Below are 26,084 nucleotides of genomic sequence, written 5' to 3'. Positions count from 1 at the left end.
GAAGATACACATGAAATCTGGAATGTAAAAGGGAGCCTGGCTGTGAAACAAAAGATCCCCACAGATAGCAGAGTGTGCATATTCCTATAATTCTCCAAAATCTGTAGGGCGTAAAATAACTTGATTTAAAGTACCTTTTTAAAATTAAAATTTTAAGTAATGGAAACTTGGGACCATTGTTGAGATTTTAGAATAAAGACCAGAAGCATGTAAAATCCAAATTTATGTGACTGTAAACCAAACTGAACTAAATACTGATAAATACCTTGTTTGATTTAGACAAATTTATGAATTCCTCCAGCAGATTAATGAGTTGTAAATACTAGTGTATGTGACCAAGAAAACAACCATAACAACAACAACATACAGAAGACAGTACCAATGGCTAACATTAATTCATGTTTTGAGGCATTTGACTAATTTGTCATATTTTCTTAATGGGAAGAACCCTGCCTTCACAGTTTGATGCTTCTGAATAGGATTCATCTTATAACAAACACATGTATTTAATGAGTTTTTTTTTTCCTCCCCAAATCTATTATTAGATCACTGTAGCATCTTCTGATTGGTTGTGTCTTATAATTGAAAAGTATGGTGATAATTTTTAACAAAGTTCACTACAAAGAAGCAATCAATTAGAATACATAAGTAAAACACGGAGTCCCTTTAGAAGTTCTCTGATTAAACCCTAAAGGTAAAACTGCACCAAATATTTTAGCATTCTAGTTAAAAAGCACCAGAATAATGTTATTGCCAATGTAGAAAGATCTAAATGAAGAAAAAAAAAAACACAAATCATTTTTTAATTTAAAAAATCACATTATTCAGGAGGAAACATGCTGGAACTTCTGCTGATTCACTTCCTACTTTCCCAGCCACATTCATACCAAAAGGAAGAACTTTCGATTAAGATTATATGCGGTCGTTAATACGCACAGGGTACACTGATAATAGTTTATGCAGTAATGTTAATGTTATTTGTATGCCTGGAAAAAGAAAATAAGTTTTTACTTCCCTTGCAGTAATTACCAATTTTAATTTTTTAAAAAAAGAGAAATAAAGAGGCAGTAACTGTCTCAACTGGACTTACAAAAAAATATACAGACTATAAATCAATGGGATATAAAATTTTTAAAAATATTTTAAAATATCAGAACTTAAGAATCGAAATGAGTACTGACCTTCAAAGTAGTCTCTTGATTCTAATGCTGCCGCATCACTTTTGGAACCACCCACAGGACCAATTTCGGAACTGCCCACAGGGCCAGTTGTTAAGGCACAGAAGAGACCCAGTCTCATTAGCCTCTGTTCTCATACATGAGGTTGGTTGACCAAAAGAAAGGTCTGATCCCACTTGATCACCCACATTATTTTCTGCACATGGCCCTCCGTGACCTTGTCTGCTTCCAAAATTGAAATGCACCTGCCTTTGTTGGTGATCATTCTGCTCCCTAAAGCTTAAGTTGGCTCCAGGAGGACAGGACCTTTGTCCTGCTCACTTCTGTGTCCCCCATGCCCAAACCACACCTGGCACATAGCAGACACTCAGTAAATCCCTGCTGAGTAAATAGATGGTTAGTATTAAGGGCAGATATGGGGCCCTAATGAGGATACAGAACAGAATCTATATGTAGCATTCCATTGATTTGCCACCCATAATTATTCTGAAAGATCAAGCTATGGCAGCATAAATTGTATAAGGAAATTACCTCCCAGTGTGATCACTCTGAAAAAGGTTTGCACATCTGGCATCATTGTTTGGCTAAACACTCACATTTCTTTATTGTCATCACCACTGTTTCAATACCAGAAGACTTTGCCTGGGTCCCAGGACAAAGTGGGCAATATTAGGGAACAGGAAAGCTGGATAGACAACCAGTCCAGAGGCAAACAAGCAAGCAAGCAAACAACAACAAAACCTTTTCCTGGGAAACCAACTGTTTACGTTTACTCTAACTAAATCTGGAAACATTGATAAATCAGATCACAGACCTTTCTTATACAATTGACATAGGAACCAAACAACCCTGTGGCTACAAAAAATTTTTCAGCACATTTTGAAGCCATTCCAGAACAATCCCAGTCAATGTAGGAACGGTGTTTAGACCACATTTGTATGAAATGATGTTCTTAATAGTGACAGTTTTGGAGCTATTGATTAGATACACTTCAACTCATTGGAGTGCTGAAAATGTACTAATATCTGGGATAACCATTTTCAAAAGCTTTAAGCAAGGTGGTTTTAGAGCAGAAATCATCCATCAATTCAGTGGATGAGCACTCAGAATGCACAGTGCCAGTGCCTCATGCTGAATCATATTGACTGAATCATATTGACTAAGAGTAGGATTAGGATGTTTCATCCTCCAGCCCGGCATATACGTGGAACAGAAATAAAAATCTATCCAGAGTACTGTTTTCTGTTATGTCCAGCAGCTAAGCCAGCATGCAAATTCAATTATTCATTCATTCTACAAGTATTTATTAGGAGATTTCTGTGTGCAGCTCTCTGCCAGACACTGGAAGGAAGGAGATAAGGGAATGAAAGAGGTGTTAAGACATGGTGCCTCACTGTCAAAAAGCTTTCAACCTATTAGGAAAAGGAATTAAACATCAAAACATGATTAAGGGGAGAAAAGTGATTGAAGGACAGAGGCATAAGGTTCAAGAAAAATTAGGAGGAAGAAGGAGAGATAAAAGTTAGCTCTGATGGTCAAGGAAAGCTGTATAGAGAAGTGACACCTGAGCTGGACAGTTTGGAAAAACACAAAACCTAGTTGGACTGCAAGTCGGGGTAGGGATTTAGGCAGGGGAGGACATTGTAGTCGGTGCTGGAGAAAATGTGTGTTGCACCCCTCAATCCTGTTTATGCCAAAACATGGCTTCTCTCTCAACTGCGAATGTAGATGGAGCGATAATTATTGCATCTACTTTTGGCTTAAGTATTTTTTCTTTGCAATTTCCCTGACTTTGATGAAAGGGGGTAAGAGTTAAAGACCACTGTATCTTTAGAAATAACTTCCCTCCACTTATCTTCTTTATTTGGGAATGTCATTTTCCATCCCTAAATTGAGATTTGCTTCCTAAATATGTAGGGTTAATATGTACAAAGCAGCTTACATACCTGGGTCATGTCATGTGGCCATGACCTTACCTAATTTCTTTTCATGTCAGGGGAAAAAAAGCTACTAATTTCAGGATAGCCTAATCATCTGGCCTTGTTTTTTCATCATACTGTGTTCTCCAGAAAGAAAAGAGTTCAGTTTGTTAATTGGTTGGTTTGTTGAATTTATAGAAAGGCATTTCCTTTTTTTTTTTTCATTTAAGCATACAAATATAATATGGTGAGTTTTCAGATTAGGGGTCGGGCATAGGTTTGGTTTATGCTTTGACAACTTGCCCTCTGGGATTACATCATCTGCTCTGTTGGTTGAGCCTCACAGCCTGATCCAAGCACCTTTCCAAATTTGGAAACAGAGGTGTATGCCATCAGCCTTGTGGAGAATAATGTTACAAGAACTTCAGCCAGGATGTCCCAAACCTCTTTGAACCCATCTCATGGAAGGAGTTCTAGGAGTTTGCACTCTGCATTCCATAAGCAAATAACTTTCAGGCTGTGGTCCACATGGCCAGGATTAGTGATCATGTTACTATCCAGGGGAGCCACTGAAGGTCAAGGACAAAGCGGGTGTACTAACATTATGTGTTCATTTATGAGAGCGCAAGTTCAAGTTAGCTGAGGAAAAGTGGTCCAATGTACTGAAAGAAAGAAAAGAAAGTATTTTACTAATGAACAGGAGACAACAATAGAGTAGGAATTAGGTAATGAAATGCAACATATTAAGGACAAGATACTTAAAATTTTCTGTGATAGCAGTCATGAAATAATTGGTAATTTCAAAATTTAAGCTATATTATTCATTACCTAAATAAAAAGTGAACTTAAAAAAAATCATGCAACAAGCATTTAAAGCAGATTGGTCATCAAATCTACCCACATGAAAACTTCCCTCTACAGAAGAATAATGCTCTTTCGCTCAAGATAGATGGTCAGTAATGACAATGACTTCCTCCATCAGCAGACAAAGGAAATAATATCTCATGGATTTACAACAGTACATGATAGAGATTATTCATTTTCTAAAATGGAACTGTCTCGTATGAAGTAAAAACAGATTAATATTACAAGAATAAATGAGTTTCCAGTTTAGTAAGAGGTGACTCAATGTTTGCTTAAGGTTTTCAATCTGTATTAATCATTACATAAATCTACATGAATATATAGTGTGGCAAAATGAGATGCTAGCCTTCAAAATTACTGGTGAAACCTGGGAAGTTCACAAAGTAAAAAGAAAACATTCATTAAAAAAAAATGGGTGACTTAGATTAATTTTCCATATTGGTGTAATCCCAAAAAGATTCAACACCTCTTTCAGTTAGTGTTGTGCATTGCAACTTGGAAACTACCAGTTGGCTTACTGAATCTCAACAAGTGCTTGTGATATTTTTATTATTGTTGTTTTACTTTTAGAAATATGTGTAATGGAAACTTATTGAAGCCCCTTTTGTCATTATGCTCCTTGGTAAAATACAAGTGAGGAACTCTAAACCACGCTGATGAAAGACAGTGCAGAGAAATTCTATGCGGCCACCATGGCAATCATTATTGACCACTTTCTGCTTCTAATTTCGTTGAAATCTGCCCCCCTCTCCCTCCCTCCAACTCACCTTTTCCTGGTGCAGGGCTGGCATCCTTCTCTTTATTTGGTTCTGTGTGGAAAGTACAAGTACATTTTTGAAAGCGTCTTTTGAAAAAAAGCACAATACATTTTACTGTGTGGCAAGAAATGTGGGAAGGGGATGGTGAGATGGGAGGAAAGAACGATACAGAACCAATCAAAAACAATGCTACATACCCACTGATTAAGCTATACATGAATTGCGAAATTGAGAATTACAACTTAGATTCATATTAAACTTTTAATAAAAGCAATGAATAAATCTGATCTTTTTCCTTTTTAAAGTATACTTGGAAACATACAATGAAGAGTTTGTTAAACCAGTTATGCAGGGACCATGTTATAGAATGGTAGAGTGGAATTTAGTATAGAATGTGGGTCACTTCATTTTAGATCCCCACAAGGGACTTTTTAAGGAAGCTTTACCCATGTTGCAATTCCCACAGTTTGGGCATCTAGATAATATTATAAAAGGAGCAAGGGTATAATTGTACAATGTATATAGTTTCAAAGAAACTGTTTTGTTGTACATATTAATCTGGATTCAAGCAAGTGGCAACAAATGCAATATGAGAGTGGTAACATTTGATGTTATCATCTGGAATCATCTGATTCTCATTTAGAGAATCATATTTCTTTAGACACCTGCAAGTATTATCTAACTTCTGGTTTATATAAGAGAAGAATTGGTTCAAGCATGAACTCTCAGATTGTTTTTAACTGATGACTAGAGATCTGAATCTTAGTTAACTAAGAAGGACAATCTTAGTAGAGCTTGGAAGGAGACTTATTTTAACCAAAGGGAGTCAATATTGTGCAATGAATATGAAATATGGCATAATAAGGGAAATATTATGGTGAACAGCAAATGATCTGAAGAACAGGAGGGGAAGGTTATGTCAGTAGTGGCAAAAATAATAAATCTGTATGGGAACAGAAAATAAAAACTAACAAGGAAGAAGATCCTAAGAGGAATGTCACACATCTACCCTTGTTTCAAGATCTGGTCCAAAGAAAACTGAACTTGAGCTTGCCTTGTTTGAACGCACATAACTCTAAGCCTGTTCACTCAATTTGACTCTTCTGTACTATTTCAGGGTTTCAAATGTCCTTAACTGGATAAAGGGACCTGTCAGCAGTTAGATTCCTGCCATCCTGCAAAATGATCTCCAGGGTGGAAGAGCTTCATATCCTCTTATAAATTTCCATGTGAGAAGATGACAAAAAAACTGAGGCCTTATCAACCTCTGGGTTGGCCTAAATAACACCAACCTGCAGTCACCTCCCACCCTGATTTCACACACAGTGTCAATTCAAATAGCTGCAATTAATTCCATACTGCCTCATGAGGGTTCTTATAGTATTGCCTGATATTTTAATGTGGTAGCTGCATTTTATTTACTTTTCTTCCAATCTGTATTATATTTTCTACTTGGCTATAAGCAAACTGAGATGGGAAAGTGTTTTACTATTTAGCATTCCCCACTACATCCGGGACAGTATGTTTGCACCTAGGTACCATATGTGTTTGGTAGATAGCACTGCATTCTTCTGGAGGCTTAGCACAGAGTTGTGCACATGGTAAATGCCCAGTGAATAATTCCTGAGTGGATCCCGACTACTCATCTTGTTCAGGAGGAAGAGTGATGAGAGAGGCATTTTGGTGTCTTCATGGGAAATTGCACATGGCTTTGGTTGTGTCCATTAGGAGATTATTTGGCTGGGTCAGACAAATGATTCTGGAAGGCCACGTTGGGGGTTAAGAGTTCCCCTTGGACTTACACTTCCAATCTTCTTCTCTCCCTTAGGTCTCCAAGGACATAAAAGCAAGCTTCTCCTATTGTGTGTCGCTGGCGACAGCCTCAACCTGCCAGAGTTCACTGGGTCTCCTTCCTCGTTTTTTATTGCCACCTGGTGGACAACTGGGTACCAGGAACTGAAGAAGCTGATCCAGATGTTGAGTCTCAGAGACCATCAAATCTACCTGGAAACTTCCCTGAGGAGTTTCCTGAGGTGCCTAATGGTGATGTAGTGCAAGTCATGGAGCGGCTGCTGATCCTCCTGGTCTGAGCTGCTTCCCACCCCCACAAGAAAGGTGTGGTCTTTGTTTTCCCTTCACTATATACCCAAGGGCCCTGCAAAATGATTCAGCCTCTCGAAGGCTTAGCCTCCACAGCTGTAAAACGTGGGCATAATAACAACCTTTGCATAAAGCAATGGGTTTTATAAGACTCAATCAGATAATGTATATGAAGTGCCATCCAAGTCAGAATAACATGAGAGGGTTATAAAAACACAATGTATTATTATTATTACAAATCTATCACAAATATCGTCATCCAACTTCTTAGTAGGAGTTAGGGTAAAGCTCACAGCTTCAATCGAGGTCAAATAATGCTGGATAGACATTCTGTATTTACAGCTCAAACATCTGAGGCAGTGTCTTCACTCACCTTCTGGGGGCGGGGCTGGTGCTGGCTCTGGCGCTGGCACTTCATTTTCTAGAAATGAGAAGAGTGATGGAATTGTTAGGCTCTCTTATCACAGAGTAAAGCTACTTTCCACAGCCCTGGCTGCTCTCAACCCTAGACAGTCATCTTACCTGTGTGGAGACCGGAGCAGGGAAAGCATCAACCTGAGTCATCAAGATGCCCCAGACTCACTGCCTTTTTGATATGGGGTATGAGGGGAGGACCTAAATGGCATGGTGTTGTGATGGAAAGAGCACAGGTAAAATGGGGATCCAGTCGTGCCCTTGCATTTAGCTATCTCCTGGGGCAACAGGCAGGGTATTAAATGGTGCTGAGAAATATGGACACAACGACACCTACTTTATAGGGCTGTTGTGAGGATGAAATGAGACAGAGTGTGGAAAGCACATTCTATATAGCCTAAGGTATGGCTGGGGCTCAGCGAAGGAGACCCCTTTTCCTAGGGAGGAAGGGCACCGCAGCATCTAACACTGGCCTGCCCTCAAGAGAGACACTTTCTGAGTGATGATGAGAGACCAGAGGCCTCTGGCTTTGTAGTGATGCATTTTACTTTGTTCCCTGGGACACAGAATCAACCCCCTCTCATCATCCTTTCCTGACATGCATATGCCTGCAGTAGATTTCTACCTACACTTATCCAAAAGGTACAAAGTTCTGGTTTTGAGGCCTACTTGAATTTCAGCAAAATTCTAATGGTGCATACCTGGCTTTGGGAATCCAGTATTGTACAGTAGTCAAGCTATGAAGTCTGTTAAAGAAAACAGATTTCCAAGTAGCCAAAGGCATCCCCCATGACCAAAGAACATGCAGGATTTCCCCACTGATTCCCCATGGATGCCCAGAACTGGGAATTAGTGACCTGTGTGTGAACCAGGGCAGGAAGAGGCAGCTAGTGAAGGTGACCTCTTTTATTATAAAATTATCTTCCGCTTGATTATTAAATAAAATATCAAGCCAAAAGATTTCATATTATAAGCACATTGTAGAATTCTGGGAGCCTTATATTTGTCAGTACCTAAGAGTTTCTACATTTTTTCCACAAATGACTATTTCTGAGCAAGGGAGGACAATACCTTGCAAAAAGCAACCTGGGCAAACAGGCTTCTCTATGTCTTGGCCCCATGACCTGTTTTAGTCAGAACAGGTAAAATGAGCATCGAAAAAGAAATGATTTCTCCACAACAGAAATGAATGATTTCTCCATAACAGAAAGTAAAAAATAAGCAATGCACTGCTTCAAGGATGCTTCGGTGTCTTTTTCCATTACTCGTATTTTGCATGGGGTATGAACTCCAGTTTATTTTTAAAAAATGTCATTTAGATGGCCATAAATAAGGATATGGTAAGTGCGGGAGAACAAATATAGAGCCTTACAGGCTGGCAAAAGGAAACCTGGTGGGGATGTGATGCAATTCACAGATGTGTGAAAGCTCAACTGTCCCTTAGACAACATTGACAGAAATGCTTTCCCGTCTTTGCCACATCATGGAGAGGATCCACCAGAAGACAAAGTCCTTAGTCAAAGCATTTTATCTTCAGAGGTCTGAGTGCAGAAATGGAGATCTACTATTGACCTCTTAGATCGGGGTGCGCTGGGGCAGCCCATGGCTATCCGAAGGAAGAGAAGAAGCCAAGTCTTTTGACACACTGCCATTTGGACTGGACCACTGTCACACGATGCCTGAAGGTCTGTGAGGACATCTTCTTGGCTCTCTCTACAGTCAAATTTCCCTGCCCTCTGGCTCATTTTTTCCCCACAGCTGCAGGAATTATCTCTACCCACCATGTCACATGCCATTATTGTATCCGAGAGGTCCCTATTTGGGTAGGCCCAACTCTTCAGGTTCTTCCTCCCTCACCTGCCTCCTGCTGGGACCCCCTCCATTCGAAAGCTAGTTTCTCTGTTCACTTTCTGAACTTTCTGCCACTGAGAAGGGTAATGCTCTTCCGAACAGACCTCCTGCTTTTTCTCTCCATGTGATCAAGTCAGACCGACAGACCTGGGTTCGAATCCTGATTCTACACCTACGAGTTGTGTAATCTTGAGCAATTCCTTCATTTCTATCAGCCTCAGTTTCCTCATCTGTAAATAAGAATAATGAGACAAATGACTTCCTAGGGTGCTAATCTTTTGAAATGCACAGCACAGTTCCTAGCACGTAGAAAGGGCTCTAAAATAAACAGCCATAAATACTACCATCATTAGCCTGTGACAATCTTTGTCCATCTTATTCTCTCAGGATTCTGGACTACATCAAGATACACTATTCACTATGATGCAATTATTTTCCAGTTGTTTCAATATCTATGTACCGGCATGCTTTGGAGATATTGCAGGTTTGATTCCAGACCTTTTCAATAAAGCGAATATCACAAGAGCAAGTCATACAAATGTTTTGGTTTCCCAGTACATATAAAAGTTATGATTACACTGTACCATAGTTTATTAAGTGTGCAATAGCATTATGTCCAAAAACCAATGTACATTCCTTAATTAAAATGTGACAAAGACACAAACTGAGCACACGCTTTTGGAAAAATGGTTCTGATAGACCTACTCGACATAGGGCTGCCACAAACCTTCCATTTGTAAAAAACACAGTATCTGCAAAGCTCAATAAAGCAAAGTGCAATAAAATGAGGTATGCCTGCATATATATTTTTTCTTCCAAACTAAATAAGGGTGGGAATCTTCCATTTCTAACTCCCTGATATCTCTTGCTTAAAGGAAATTACATGCACACTAAATTGATTAAAAATTCAGAAGGACTTCTTTGGTGACTGTATAAACCATCAGATTAACTGCACTTTCTTAGCATCTATGCAGACAAAGGCCCATTTTGTTAAGGGAAGCAGTGGCTGCTTAAAATCCTGTTTTGGAAGTAAGGCTAAGGATGAATTCCAGTAAAAGAAATAAATGAGAGTAGTCTTGGACACTGACACTGAAACATGCCCTGAATGTGAATTCTGTTTCCATTGTGTCTGTAGCCCCGATGTTCTATGTGACAGGCATGACATTGAACCAAAAGGAGAATTTGAAGAGCTTAATCAACTTCAAACAGATCCACAAAGTGTAGGTCTTTAGCAGCCAACTCTATCAGGTAGTCAGAAATGCAGAAACATCATAAAATGATAATGCTGATACATGCTAGGATGGTTGCAGGAAGTGGAAGTAGGAAGATGCATGCCTGCCTGGTAAGTAGGCAGAGTTAGAACTTTTCCTTCTTGAAAAACACAGAAACCTCTGTGTTTTATAGCCAGTGAAGGGGTAAATAAATGATAACCACTTATTGGTATCAAAGTTGTACCTGGACCTAGTTTACACTAATTTTTATAAGCCTTCCAACTCTGTGAAGTCTGTCATATAATTATCCCCCTTTTGAAGATGGGCACTGAGACCCTGAGGCATCCCACAGCCCATGAAGGGTGGAGTCAGGCTCTCCACCTGACTCAAAGCCCAGGCTGCACCTCCCTTCTCAGCTGCTCACACTAAGGGAGGCAAACGAATTGGGCTGATGGGTTTTTCAGACATATTACTGCATATTTTCCACTGAATTGATTGTTCTTATTCTCAGGGACACATAGCTTCAGATGGACCCTGCTCCACCTGGAGGAGTGGAGTGTGTCTCAGTTTATTCCTTTATGAAGTGGAGGTAATAAGAGTACCTACCTGGAGGGTTGTTGGTGGGAATGAATGAGTAATGGGGGCAGAACATGGTAAACATTGTATACATTTGCTCTATTCTTGGTTATCACCAGTATTATAATTTTTACTTTGGCATGCCTGTAAGCAGAGCACATAAGTTGTGTGCTAATATTTGCCTTGTCTCTAGCATTGTGGGCTGCACAATGTTAGAGCATGATTGGAATTGGGGTAGAAACTGAGGAAGCTTCTGGGGATCAGATGGAGGAGACTGGCCCTTTTCACTGCCACCCCCCACTCCTCCTTTTTTCAGTTAGGCCAGTAAAAAGAATTTATTGGGAGATGGGGGGAAGGAGCAGAGCTTGCTGAGAAATGGGAGAGGAGGACAGAAATATGCACTGAGATTTGAAACCAGCTTCTCGAGGAGAGAGAGTCGGTTTTGGCTTATGTGGTCACCTTTTAAGCTCTTAATTATTCCTCCCCTTGCGAATGCTAAGGGGAGGGGCCCCTGCTGTTATTGGTAAAAGGGTAATAGTAATTGATTTCAATGACATTTACATATCATTACAGGGTTGGTACAATTATATAAATAGAGTAATTAATTAATGGAGTGGATGATAAAGATAGATGATAGGTAGGTAGGTAGGTAGATAGATAGATAGATAGATAGATAGATAGATAGATAGATAGATAGACAGACAGACAGATAGACCAACCGACCCCTAGTGGGACAGAAAGAGAAAATGAGCTCTCAGTAGTTTTCAGAGATGAGGAACCAAGAGTGGTGAAAGCCAATCAGAACATGACTCAGAGCAAAACTGAACTGTCCCCTGTGACTTAAAAGGAAATGCACAAAGGGAAGCGGATTTCGCTCAACAGACAGAGCATCCACCTACCACACGGGAGGTCCAGGCTTCAAACCCAGGGCCTTCTGACCCGTGTGATGAGCTGGCCCATGCGCAGTGCTGATGCACGCAAGGAGTGCCCTGCCACACAGGGATGTCCCCTGTGTAGCGGAGCCCCACGTGCAAGGAGTGTGCCCTGTAAGGAGAGCTGCCCAGCGCGAAAAAAGCACAGCCTGCCCAGGAGTGGCGCCGCACACACGGAGAGCTGACACAGCAAGATGACACAACAAAAAAGAGTCACAGATACCCAGTGTCATGGACAAGAATATAAGCGGGGAAACGAACTTGGCCCAGTGGTTAGGGCGTCCATCTACCACATGGGAGGTCCGCGGTTCAAACCCCGGGCCTCCTTGACCCGTGTGGAGCTGGCCCATGCACAGTGCTGATGGGCGCAAGGAGTGCCCTGCCACGCAGGGGTGTCCCCCGCGTAGGGGTGTCCCCCGCGTAGGGGTGTCCCCCGCGTAGGGGTGTCCCCCGTGTAGGGGAGCCCCACGCGCAAGGAGTGCACCCACTTGCAAGGAGTGCACCCGTAAGGAGAGCCGCCCAGCACAAAAGAAAGTGCAGCCTGCCCAGGAATGGCGCCGCCCACACTTCCATGCCGCTGACGACAACAGAAGCGGACAAAGAAACAAGACGCAGCAAACAGACACAGAGAACAGACAACCGGGGGAGAGGGGGGAATTAAATAAATAAATAAATCTTTAAAAAAAGAAAAAAGAAGATAAGCGGACACAGAAGAACACACAGCGAGTGGACACAAGAGCAGACAATTGGGCAGACAATTGGGGCGGGAGGGGGGGGGTGGTTGGCCGGGGAAAGGGAGAGAAGTAAAAACAAGTCTTGAAAAAAGAAACTACTTAAAAAAAAAAAAGCAATGCACATGCACCTCTCTTTATTCAAGTTCATTCCTTTGTCTCTGGTGAGATTGTCATGCTCAGTTTTGCCCACTCCTCTGAAAATCATTTGCATCTTCCCCAAATCCATTGGCTGCCTTAAAACAGTAATTCATTGACAGCAATTTCCATGGTTCCACCAAAGAGCGACTGTGTGCAGGAGCAACCCTTCAATCAGAATTCATTGAGCTCCCGTTAGGAATCTCCCAAGGGCACGGAGGTTATACACGTGGCTAAAATGAGATCCCTGTGATTATGAAGCTCTCCGGTAAGCGACTGCCCTATACCATCAACCAAGTCCCTCTCAAAACGTTCAAGACTCACCACCCTGGGCGCTCCTCTAGCCTCCTTGAACTGTGGTGTGTGTACAAACTCCCTGGGGGCCTGGATAAAGGGCAGACTCTGACCTGCAGGCTGCGTTTCTAACACGCCCCCAGGTGATGCTGATGCCATTGGCCCTCGGCCCACACCTTGGGTCACAAGGCTCAGCCACGCCCTCCGTGTCCCTGGTTCCTCTGGCCTTTCCACTGTCCTTGGGAATGCTCATGGTTTACAGGAGATGGAGACTTTTTCTTCTTTTGATCACAAGTTTCTTGAGGACAAAGCCCCTGTTTCCTCCTCCTTTTCACATTCCACACAGCAGGTGCTCCATAAGTACAGTTGACTGGCAGCCTGTTCCTACCCGCACAGACGCCCCTTCTTCTCGCTGCCAAGAAATGGAGACCTGTCCCCTGGCAAGGCACAAGAGGGCAGCTTTCCCAGTCGGCACTACCCACAGGGAACGATGTGCCTTCCACCCGCCACCCACCCGCTGGCTGAAGGCTCCGAGGCATTCTCCCAATCCCATCATTTGGATTTCCTCTCACTGTCCGCCCATGCTTTCCATTTCTTAAGAGCCAGAGAACAAATAAGGCTGGAGTTGACTTGAAGTTGTTACAATACACCCCTCGCCTTCCGAAGGAATCCCCACCCTACCGCATCGCCTTTTAAAGATCTGGGGTGGGAAAGCAACCAAGCAACTCGAGTCAAAGTTCCTGTCCCACCAGTTCCTTGGCAAATAAAACCCCTCAGTCACCCATGCCAGCTCCGTTGTCAAGCACGTCAGCTGCGTGTTAATTGTCAGGAAGCACCTGCCCTCGGTAAGCTCTCTAAATCTTAAGCAAGCAAACCGGTATTTATTGAGGTGAGGGCCTGCTATACTCCTTATTTAAAAGTCAAAGGGCAATTCCATGGGGGTTTTCTGTCAGGTGAATAAAGGTGACTTTTTGTTTCTTTCCCCACCTCTCATTGTCCCGGATGGACAACATACCAAGAGGACGGACTGAAGAAGCATGAATGTCTAAGTGGCTGTTTTTAAACTTCGTTGAATAAAACGAGGACACCAAAATGGCCTTCAAAAAAATGAGTCCAAGGAAATATAATTTAACTGGATACTGAACGAGCAACTGAAGCTAGTTTCTTCTTTGAGGCACATTTTTCTCTTTCCTACTTCACAGACAGAACTTCTTTCCCCCTGCAGCAGTGAAATGCTTTCCAAAGTCTTGATCTATGTATGGTGGGTTTTTCCTATGACCACGTGCTGCAAAAAGCACAGGTATGTCACCAATGGCATGGCCACACAGCGGGCCTGGGCACCTCCTGGATGGACACTGGTGAGAGCTGTTAAGTACCGCTCCGTAGGTGGTCATTGTGCTGCTTTTGAAAGACTGGAATCCCAGTAGCTCTGTAAATGGTTTTGCTCTCTCTGGTGGAGTCCATTTCTATTTGCATGATGAGGGGTCTCATGGTTAGTACTTGAAGGCGGAGAAACATCTGAAGTCTTATGGCATAAACCTGCCTCTCCCTACAAGTATGTTTCTGTACACTAAAATAATGTAAACAGCCCAGTCATCTGCTTCCCATGAACTCATTGTCTTAAACAAGGCATTGTCCTACTCAAAACCTGTTTTATGGGCCATAATATGCAATTTACTTTAGCTTTTTGATGGTATAGAGAGCATAATTTCATTTTATGTATATATTAAGCGGGCTTAGAAACAACAGTTGTTATCATGGAGTGGTAGAATCATTAGTCTTTTCTGTAGCTTTCTTTTTGTCAAAATTTTTTTTTTTTGTTTTTGAAAAATTAATGTTCTGAACCTATCATTTGGTAATTTGGGTGCAGGAGAAAATTGTATATTGTTCCTAATTATTACTTCTTATTCTCAGAATCAGATTCTGTGTTTGAAGTCAAATACATGAGTGCTTTATGTACAGCAAACAGCATGGTGGAAGCACATGTAGGTTGGACAGTTGAGCACCCACCTCCCACATGGGAAGTCCTGGGATCAGTTCCTAGTGCCGCCTTAAAAAACAAAGCAAAAACAAAAAGAACAAGCAAAACAAACAAAAAGAAACCCAGGGAAGCTGATGTGGCTCAGTGGTTCAGTGCCAGCTTCCCACATATGAGGTCCCAGGTTCACTCTCCCGCCCTGGTAACAAAAAAAAAAAAAAAAAAAAAGCCACCTCCCCAAAGCCATCCTGGTGATAAAGGCTCCACCTGGCCACCTCTTGTTCTGTCACTCTTGGTACTAAAGCATATTACCTGTCTTTTTAGATTAAATTTGTAATGAGTACTATCAGGTGTACCGCCTGTTGGTTGTGGGGTATGGCACATTGTACATTCTCTATCTGGATCTCAAATGTCTACCCAATGGCACAAGAGAAACTGCTTTAATATAAAATATCGTTTGCATGAGGATGCTCAAATTCTTAGAGAAATGTTGATTATATTGTCACCAAAAAATCAGCAAACGCAAAAGCCAGTGCTTATTGCTTATGCACACAAAATAAAGAATTCGGACAAAAATTAATGTTTGATTTTATGTTTTCACAGTTGTATGTTTATTTTTGTCTCCCACTCTATTCATTACAGTTTATGGGGCCCAGATATTTTCTATGTTGGGATTTAAAGGGGTAACATATTTTTAAGTGGTTTATAGTATTAGTTCTCAAAGTATGGTGTGGGATCCCCAAGAGTCCCTGTCCCTGAGGCCTTTTCAGAGAGTCTGTGAGATTAAAACTATTTTTACAATAATTCTAAGACCTTATTTGCCTTTTTCACTCACATTTTCTCACAGATATATATTGCAGTTTTCCAGGATACGTGCTGTGTGATGAGAGCATCTCTCTGCCAGCTAATAGAACATATGCTTGTATATTCTTGTGTTTTAAAAATTTATCAGTTATAATTTCTAATACATATTGATAGATATAATATTGATGGGTATTGATAAATAATATATAATATTAATAAATATTTTATATAACCCAGATAAACGAATACCCTTTAACTCCTCAATAATTATTAAGAATGCAAGTGGACCTGAGAAAAATGTTTGACAACTGCTGGTTTAGAATTTAACTTACTGAAAAAATCTCCTTTACAAACTATTTTGTGTGTGTACTTTTTTTTTTTTTTAAATAAACTCATGTCATACGCTCCATTTAGGGAAAATCTGCCACCTTGTTTGAAAGTTGAAAGTAAACTAAAAGAAGCATCCAAAATAAAAACCATAAGTTGGTTTGGGGGACAATAACATTTTTCTGTGTGCACAATAATAGGGACAAAGGGGCAATATTGACCGGTGCCACCTCCACTTTTCGGGATCCTGCTATTTAGCAACCTCGCTTATCGACATAACAGCTGCGGACCTGTAAATTAAAAGGGTATCAGAAGAGCAAAATATTTGCGTCACAAGCTCTAAGCGCTAAGACCGTCGGCACTTTGCTCAGCTGCGTCCCCGAGGCCCTCGCTGGGGGCAGGGGCGGGGACTCACCCGCGGTCCCGCGGGCGCGCGGCCAGCCCTGAGAGTCAGCGCAGCTTTACGTCTCGCGCCCCAGGCGCCTCGCTGGTGTCGCCCCAGTCCCAGCCCTGCCCAGCCAGATTAAAGAGGAAAGGGGAGAGTGGGGGGTAGCTTCAGACAAGAGTAAAAATAAAAGACGGTGGCCTTCCAGCAAGGGATGAAACAGGAAACTTAAGAAAAATTGAGCACAGATTTAAAATACAAGGCACCATGAGCCCGTTTAACCCAAGCGCAAACGATTTAGGCCCTCTGGATGGCGTGGTACGGAATTCATTAGCGATAATTTAAGACAAAGTTAAATTATATTCCTCATATTTTGTTTTTTAAAACAAGGAATAGTATCTTACATGTTAGAAATGTTTCCATCCAAATTGGTTGAAATAATTACGTTCAGTGATTCAAGAACTGAATTAACTTCCAGCTATCCAGAAAATCTAGCTATTCAGAATGATTCAACCAACTTAATACATATTTGTCTATAAATGACCCGTCTGTATTTATAGTGCCAGGGACTGTACTCTAAGGTTCTGCATAGATGAAGTCTAATTGTTCATCCAGTATGTGAATTTTCGATGACCCCATTATTCAGTATGATGGAATTTTCCGACTCCACAGGATTTGTTTTTTCATCTCCTAGTCTACTTGTTCTTACATCCTTCTAATTATGCAAGATTTTAACACAAGATGTCACTCCACCCAGGAAGAGGATTAAAATATGGTTGTTAATACTTAGCAACAAGCAGCCGCTGGCTTTTATCATGCAGGTGGATGAAAACAAGATCTTTTGCTAAGATCCTTTGACTTCCCTCTTTATCAAAACTCTCATCATTTTTTAAAGTAAGAACCAAATGGGGATTGGAGTGGTGTGGATGTGGTGGTGAAGGAAAAGCTTTCCTCGAATTGAAAAGGGTTACATCCGTTAACACAGGTCGAAAGGAAATTATTTCAAAAGTGATTTGAATCGTTAACAACTTCAGACTTTTGTCCCTCTTTGTGCCTTTCCAGGGGATGGAGAGGGGCAAAACCACAACCACATCACTCTTTTATATGGCTAGAGGATAAATCCCTCAAAGGTCTTGCCCCAAGCCTTTGCTGGACCTCACATTGGGTGACTTTAAAAATAGAGAAAGGAGAGGCCTGATGCCAGGTGGGGTCATAAAAATAAAATGCCAGAGCAGTAAACACAGCGGCACTCAATCAATCACCTTCCACCTCCATATGTGGTCATGGAGAGCTCTTCACGTGGCTATTCAGGAAAATTCAGATCAGAGGAACACCCCACCTACCAAAAACATCTCTACCAAGAAAAGAAATCTGAATGTTCAAAAAGCCCAAGCTTCTTAACCCTCGGTGGTGGAAATAGCTGCGTGTTCAACTGTATTTCTAAATGGGAAAAGACATACCACAATGTAACAGTGAAGACAACAGGTTACCATGGTCTGGTTGACAACTGGAGTCTCCCCAGCTGGACATGACACATTCCAGTGGGAACACAACAGAGGCCCTGGAGTACAGACCTCTTGTTTTATCTGAGCTTCCATGGCTAAGATGTTTCATCACAAGTAAAAAAGAAAAAAAAACCACTCATGACTATGGCTATGATAATAATAGAAACCACTTTTTTTTTCTGGAAATTTTTTTTTTTAAGGTACATGGGTCAGGGATTGAACCTTGGACCCCAGATATGGGAAGCCAGAGCTCAACCACTTGAGCTATATCCACTCTTGGAGTTTTAATAACTATATATTACCCCAAAGTGAAGAATTTACCAGTGATTGTTATATACTTTGCATTGGCAGGAATGCCCTCAAAGTTTATATTAAATATGAGATACCTAATTCCTATGAGAGACAAGATTTTTGAATCTGCAGTTGTGGAAGGAAAATTCTTGAGCTCTTATGAGAGTTTTACCTGATTTATCTCATCCAATTCTTATAAAGACCTGATGATTTAGACACTGTTATTGTTCACATTTTGCATATGGGAAAACAGAGGCATTCAGCATGTAATTAAATCAGTACATGGCACAACTAGATTTTGACCTATCTAGAATGTCTTATACATAGTGTACTTCATATCACTATGTTTAATAATGAATATTCTTCTTATTAATATGAATACAGAAAAAGCCAAAACACATACTACATACAGAATGGTCCTAAAGTTATCTACCTCAGAAAAAAAAAAGATATTAAAATGTAGTTGTACAAATTACTAGTTGTAAAAGCAAACCATTCTGTTCCAAGAGATATAAAATTTTACAGAAAGCAAAGGCCATTGCTCCTACAAGCAATGAATTCCTGATGAATTTAAAAAGAGATGTGATGCTAGTTAGAAGAAGATTTGGATGACATTGGAGAAGAAAGAAAAAATTGTTAGCCCTAGGTTCTGGTAAATATCTAAAGTACAAGTCAAAAGATGAATAAAGTTCTGTTGTACTGATATGCCAAACTGGCCTATAAAAGGATTCTCAAGGGAGCATAAAAAGGGTAAAAGTCTTAATCAAAGTTTATTCAGACTGGAAAGCTGATAGAAAGGCATAAAGACTATAGCTAGCTCTTTGTAAATTTATTTTGGAGAGAGAAATGAGCATGGGATTACATGATCCTGCCTTTCCCTCTGCCAAATCAATCACTTCATCCCAATCTAATAGAATCTCAACCTTTACTCTAGAGATGTACATAAAAGCCCATAACTAATCTGCCCCATGGATGGGAGTGCCATCCCTGAAATTGGGTTTACTGTCTATCCCTGTGGCTGTTCAAAACAAATGTATTATTTGAAAATTAAAATTGGGCCTATCTGTGCAGAGCAGACTTGAGTGCCACAGGCAGTATCATCATTTTGATTTGTAGGAGACCTATTCTTGTAAAAAGCTGTGTGGAAAGATGCCCTGCTTTTGGTTATGAGATCATTTGCATACATTGAGATAATTAAGTGATAAAATCTTCTTTTCTTTTTTCACAATTTCATCTTCCTTAATCAGTATGCTTTCAAATTTTAGGAAATGGTGTTTGAATGAAAAATAACTTCGTGATTAACTCATCACACTGTAATTCAGTAGCTGCTTTTCTGCTACTTTTCAGGTTTCAATACTCTGGACAAACCAAGGATTCCAAAAAGGCATCTGTTTCCATCAGGAACTGACATGGAATAAAAACAAAGGAGATGTGGCCACATCCCATTCGATACGTACATGAAATTAAAAATTTTCTTCTCACTTTTGATACCTAGAGCTCTAATTCTGTCTTTATCATCTAATATATCCCTGTATGCTTTGAGATGAGGTTTAGAATTACCCACAGGGTAACTGGCTGCCAAAAGTATTTTGTCTCTTAAATAGGTTTCATCACTATTAAGGAAAAGTATAGATAGAAATAGTAATTATTAATAATAATAAAAATTCATTTCTGTGAGTCCATAAAGAGCCTAAAAATAAAAGCTAATAAAACAAGCATAAGAAATTTAAGCAAAAATAACAAAAATGTTTTCTAGGATGGTAAAAAACCACAGCAATAATTTCCTTCACTGCAGCCACCTCCAGCAACTCTCAAAAATTGGAAGAAGAGAATATATTTGTGTACAGAAGTATTGCAAAAACATTGTTGTATAGTCACTCAAGGTTTTGAAGAGAACATTTACTTATTTGTGTGTGTGTGTGCCCAAGCAATTCATAAAAGCCACTCCAGTCTAGGCAGCTTATTCCAACATTCACGATGGATTCCAAGGTACTTTGAAATTGTTATAAATAAGAAAACCCTGTGAATTGTGTGTCCAGAAAGAGCTTAAAATAAAATGTTTAAGTGCTGTGCCTCAAGGCTAAAATAAAGGGAGCTGTTGAGAGGATAAAGGGTTTTAAGTGCTTCACATTTCCATTTCTCTTGGGTCCCTGCGCTGTCCAGAAAGCCTGACCTCTACTGTCAATCACGTCATGAACTCTTTACCCCTGACTTCACTGCTGTTTGAAAGGCCTGAAAACGACAGAGTGACTTCTTTAGACTTACTGGACGAGAAGCAAGAACACATCTTGTTTTCCAAAGTTTTTTTAAGGCGATATATTTAGGACGCTTGAGAGGAAAGAATTGGCCAGTCCTTTATTTATCTTCCTAACAGGTGCAGTACGGACAGTCATAAAAGCAGGCTACTGAGAAAGAATGATTCTGCCAAGTATTAAGCTCCTCTAGTGTGCATTTGCCCTAGCTTATTCCTTCTTACAACACAGAGTTCAAATCTATGCCACAAATCTCCAAAAGAGCATGGCAATGTTTTTTTAAGGCACCAAAAAAAAAGTGGTATACATTCATGCAAAGTCTTTTTTTGTGTGCACCTAATCCTCAACTTGGCCTAAATGAAGTTATGAAGTTAGGAGTTAAAAGGGAAATAATTGCCCTTGATAAAATACACTCTCTCCCCTCACTCCCCATTCTTCTCCCTAACTACACACAAATGAACTTTTCCCTAATTTGGGCTAAAAGTGATATTCTTTGTATAAGACAACTTTTCCAAGGACAAATTTATTTTGGTGTTTGAAGTAGGCCACCCAGTCCCATGCAGGTAGAAACTGAAGGTCAAGGAGTAAATATGAGAGGGAGGCTTCCCATCACTGGGCTCTTTTTTGATGATGACGCAGCCTCCAGCAATGCTTAAAAACAGGCAAGAGGTAATGAACGCTGCTCTACATTTCAGATAGGCTTGGGGCTTAGCAGAACAGTGAAATGTGATGAACTCCCTAGGGACCAAGAAAGAAAAGATAATAGAATGGGGGAAAACCCCAAAGGCCTGAAAAAAATCATTCTCTATTACCAACCAACTTCTCCCTTATTCCTACTTTTCAAGACCAAGTTCACTAGGTAAGAGACAGCAAAAGAATCTATAGCAAGCACACCAGGCCTTTGATTTCTGGAGTTATCAACTGGCCCCTTAAAACTGATGGTCATAAATGAACCCATGTTTTGTCATAGTTTTGAATTTTCAAGAAGAAATCTTACATGGAAGATGAGAACACTATAGGGACATTTCCAGGAATTTCTCTCCTTTTTCTACAAGTTTAGTACATAAAATGGAAAAGGGCCTGGTATATCACAAAATAAAAAGTGAAATTCATGTCAAGGCCTTAGCTGGATGTTTCAGAAGAAAAATTTTCTGAGTTCTGTAGAATCCAACAGTTAATGATTGTCGAAGTATATTCAAGAATCAGGCTTTGTGGTTTTAATTACTATATGCTGGTGAGAGAATATTCTGAGAAAATCTTTTTTTTGGGGGGGCTTAAGAGCCATTAATAATATTTTTTTAAACTATTAGAGATTCTACTGCAGAAGAAAAGCAATTGTGCTTTTCTAATTTCACGATGATAAAGTTAATTTTTGACAGGAAAAGAGGAATTTCCAGTGAAAGGTGATTCCTTTATATAGTAGGATCCAATGGCAATTAACTATGAGGGCTTTCAGGATAGAGGCAACATTGTATATATCTCTGAAACCCAGTGACTAGCACATAATAGGTGCTCAATTAGTAGTTGACATAAAAATGAATATATCAGTAAGGTACTCTGGGGGATGCCCACAATGAAGCTTCCTTCCATATCCTCTCTCACACTATTTGAATAGGCCAACTTAACTTACTAGGCCTCAGGTCTTGCATGAATCCCAAGCACAAGATAAGCCTTTTTTTCTGGAATGGGCAATACAAATAATATAGCTCTCCAAAGAATAAATACACAATGGATGAAGGTGGAGAAGATGGCAATGGGAAATGGCTGGTCCTTAAAAATAACACTTTCTTTCTCCAAAAGAGGTTACTGGGACACCAAGAATATTTTCAAGAGTCTAAATAAGGACTGTTGACTAATTACTTCCATTAGACTTCATCCTCAAGGTTCAAAGTTACACCTGCCCTTCCTCCTCCCCCCCTTAGAAAGTCCAGCTCTCCCAAGACCCAACATGAAGCTCCCAGAATTAAGTCGTCGTAGGTTAGGAAGGAGTTGACATTCTTTGCACCTTCAGGTGCTGAAAACTCAGCCTCTTTTGAAGAGTTGCCAGGTCCTCCCAGTTCCTGCAGATAATTTGAAATGACTCTGAAGGGTTGGTTTGGTGGCATGTTTTATTTTTGGGGCTGTCTTTCGAGGGATGCTTATATGGAACAAAACCAACCACAGTGAAAATAAAGTCACTGTTCAGAGAAGATGCAAGGATTAGAATAGTCAATGAATTGCCATATTCTTTACTCTTCTGATGTAAACAATATTAAATGCACTGATTTCATCAGGAAATCTCTTTAAGGTGCAATTCCTTTATGAATTAATTATTCTGGTAAGGAAACAAAAATCCCTGTACTTTCTCTCGAAGGAATTTAAGTATATCAGTATCTTTTTACCCCTACTCTCTACCATCCAAATTTAAACTAACCAAAGAATCTATGGATATAAAATTACTCTCCTTGGTTGGGGGTGGGGGAGAGGGAGAGTCATATACAATATGTCAACAGTGTTAACATAGCAAAAGAACCTAATGGAGATTTGGTATCCATGCCAATTTATCCCAAAAGCAAAGAGATACATATTAGGGACTTAAAGATACATTTTCTTCTTTGCAGCTCTAAAATCTCACTCTTTCTAAAGGTAGAAAGGATCCGATTCAAGTGTGTGACAAAAAGTAAAACTTCATAGCATCTAACAAGCAGAAGAATTTAATTAGCTTTATAGGCTCATTAGCCTGTCACCTCATTTATTAGATTTTCAGTTTTCTTGTCATTTTCAGAAATAACAAATACAGATTCATCCACTAAGTTCAGGATAATTAAAACAGTATTCTTTCCTCAGTCAGGAAACAGAATTCATTCCATCCAAGTAAGCCTTGAAGAGGCTAGTCAAGTGACAGATCAAATAAAACGGATACTTAATACATACGTAAATCATTTGCATTACAAATAAGGCATGTTAGCAGGGGTTGGACTAGCTGCCTGATAGTCTGGATTAAGTTCCCATATTAATGCATGCATTTGGTGTGGTTATTTTGGGTGGAAGACTTCATCCATCAATGCCCTCCGCCACTAAGTAAAGCCAACCTGTAAACTGATCACCACAGCCTGTCAACACTGGTTACTTAATTACATAAAGAAAATATATTTAAAAGACGTTTGGTAATTTGGCTAGTATTTCAAATTTGGGTCCAGTGTGTAGCATCTTTTTCAATGGTCTTCAAAATAATGGCAAGAAATAATTTTTTAAGAATTAAAGACAAAGCTGGAAAACAATACTATTTAATGTTCTCTGTTAATCATTTTTTGTGTGCTTTGATTTGCAGAAATGATAACAAACTTTTAGTGGGCACTAATGAAGACTAATATGAATAAAATGGCATTGTTTAAGACATTTTCATTGAAACTTAAGCTTAATATACCTGTGCTAATAATTTGTGGTTTTCATTAGCAATGTTAGTAAATACCAATTCTAACATATGCTATTAATTGGTAGTTTTAAAATACTGATAGACTCTTATAGAAAGGAAAAATCCTATTAATTGGAGGAAATACTCTTCTAATGAAAAGTATATTCATGTTTTAAATTGAATTATTTTTTTAAAGTTTACATATTATGATATTATCTATGTAAAACTTGTGAAAGAGCACAATCTATCAGTGATATTCAGAAGTATTCTCTTTATCCAGCTGTTTGATTTTCTTTCCATGCAAAATCTTAATAATGTAATAAATATGGAAGCTTCAAAAACACTGTTAAAAAGCAAAAACTTCCTGCATCTATATATTTTAAATGTCTTTCCATGAAAAATAGAGCAAATCTTAAAATATTGTCATAAATTCTTTTATGAACTCTTGATCAAATTTATCAAACATGTAAGAAAACATTCCAAGTTCCCTCCCAACATTGCATATTTGGTGAAAATTTTCTGATTGAACCTAAGAAAATATGTTTGAAAATGCAATCTGCTCACCATTGGCAATTAAGATCCTTAAATTACACTTTAAGGATCCCTTGCAATTGAATGATAAAATTCTAATTTGATCATTTTAGTCACTAGCCCTCCACAAACTATAATTAGATATTTTAATTGCCTATACTCTTGCTATGTTTTCCCTCTGTCTTTTTACTCTAAAGACATTTTTCCTTAAATCAGTGATTGTTATTATATTTTGCTTGAAAAACAATATTTGTTTTTCAAATGCCAAAATAAACAAACTTTATTAAAAAGTACAACAAAAAGATTTATGGATGATTCTTACCCTCTTTCTTAGTGGGTTCTGGCATGGCCACAATAAAAAGGTTATTTTCCAAAGAGTTTTCTCCCTTCCAGTCCTAGCTGAAAGAAACCCCACGAGCAGCTGAACGGTGGTGCAGGTCAGTGTGACAAGCAGTTGGGGAGGAATCCTGTGCTTTTATACTGCCTCTACACATCAATCACGTCGGCACCTCCCCTTCTGCAGAGCAAAGATGCTGGAACTTGACAGCCATGAGGACCTTTCTCACATCTGTTGTCTGTACTCTGCTCTCTTGCCTACTGGAAGGAATCTCTTGTCCATCTCATGTGGCTGATGAGAACACCTCTAACTTTCTAAATTCAGCTGCAGCCTCGCGCTCCTTCTTGTTCCTCTCCTTCTGCCTGACATATGCATGTGCTGACTCAGGATGCAAAAAAGTTTGCTTGACGGTAAAAATTAGATGGTAAATGATAATATGCTAATTCAATATATACCTTAATTCCACTAAGATTAGAAAGAAAAATCTCATCATTAAGATAATTTTTATGCTTCATCTTCAGCAGGTCTTAATTATTGGATTTCGATTTTTGTATCTTATTTTTTATTAATATGTCAAGTGCCAATGTTGAATATCTCGTCTTATTTTCTTCTCCAAGCATAGCAAAGTTCCTATTAAGGGATACGTAACCTTTGCCTTTTTTCAAAAAAGTACAGGGCATAAAAAGAATGAATTACTGATGCATGCTACAGTAGGGATGAAACTTGAAAACATTATGCTAAGTTAAAGAAGCCAGGTACAAAAGACCACATATCATAAGATTCTGTTCGTATAAAATGTCCTGGAAGATTAGTGGTTGCCAGGGGGTTGGCAGTAGATAGATAGGGGTGTGACTGCTAAAAGATATTGTTTTGTTTTTGTTTTTAGTGGGAGATGATGAAATGTTCTGGAATTAGATAATAGTGATGATTAAGCAATTTCGTGAATATACTGAAAATTACTGAATTGTGTACTTAGGATAATACAGGGCATGGAAGGAAGAAAAAAAGTCAGATAGCCCATCAGCCATTGTTTTGTTCCAAGATAGCAAACTGAAACATCTATCTAATTTAAGATATTGGTAAAATGTATTAGAATTGACTAGTTTCACCCCAAAACCTTATGAAACTAAGCTACAAAGTGGTCAAACTAAAAAAGACAACTTACTTTGTTCACACGCATAGCACCTCAGAGACTAGGATTAACATTAATTTATTTATAAAGATGACTACTCTTGCATCTTCATTGATGTGTGTGTGTGTGTGTGTGTTTTAAATAATTTTCAAGAGGCTTTGACTGATTTGTACCGAACCAGC

General features: G+C 39.5%; 1 protein-coding gene across 5 annotated transcripts in view; it reads right to left on the bottom strand.

Moving 5' to 3' along the window:
* The window catches only part of MYBPC1 (myosin binding protein C1), an 85,767-nt gene extending 60,886 nt beyond the window's left edge, over positions 1-24,881 (bottom strand). For 4 of the 5 annotated variants that reach the window (XM_023591923.3, XM_004469190.5, XM_004469196.5 and 1 more), the window contains exons 1-3: positions 24,756-24,868; positions 7,193-7,240; positions 4,729-4,770 (exon numbers count right to left, since the gene is read on the bottom strand). In XM_023591923.3, the coding sequence (XP_023447691.2) occupies positions 4,729-4,770; positions 7,193-7,240; positions 24,756-24,780 (115 nt within the window). In that variant the 5' untranslated portion in view covers positions 24,781-24,868. Of the gene's footprint in view, positions 1-4,728; positions 4,771-7,192; positions 7,241-24,755 lie in introns of all 5 variants that reach the window. The other variant, XM_023591922.3, reaches the window with a different exon arrangement.
* Positions 24,882-26,084: the final 1,203 nt, after the last annotated feature.

This window comes from Dasypus novemcinctus, chromosome 12 (genome assembly GCF_030445035.2).
Source record: "Dasypus novemcinctus isolate mDasNov1 chromosome 12, mDasNov1.1.hap2, whole genome shotgun sequence".
In the NCBI taxonomy this organism is placed as follows: Eukaryota; Metazoa; Chordata; class Mammalia; order Cingulata; family Dasypodidae; genus Dasypus; species Dasypus novemcinctus.
Note: the sequence above shows the minus strand (reverse complement) of the source record. Positions and strands in the feature narration are given on the sequence as shown.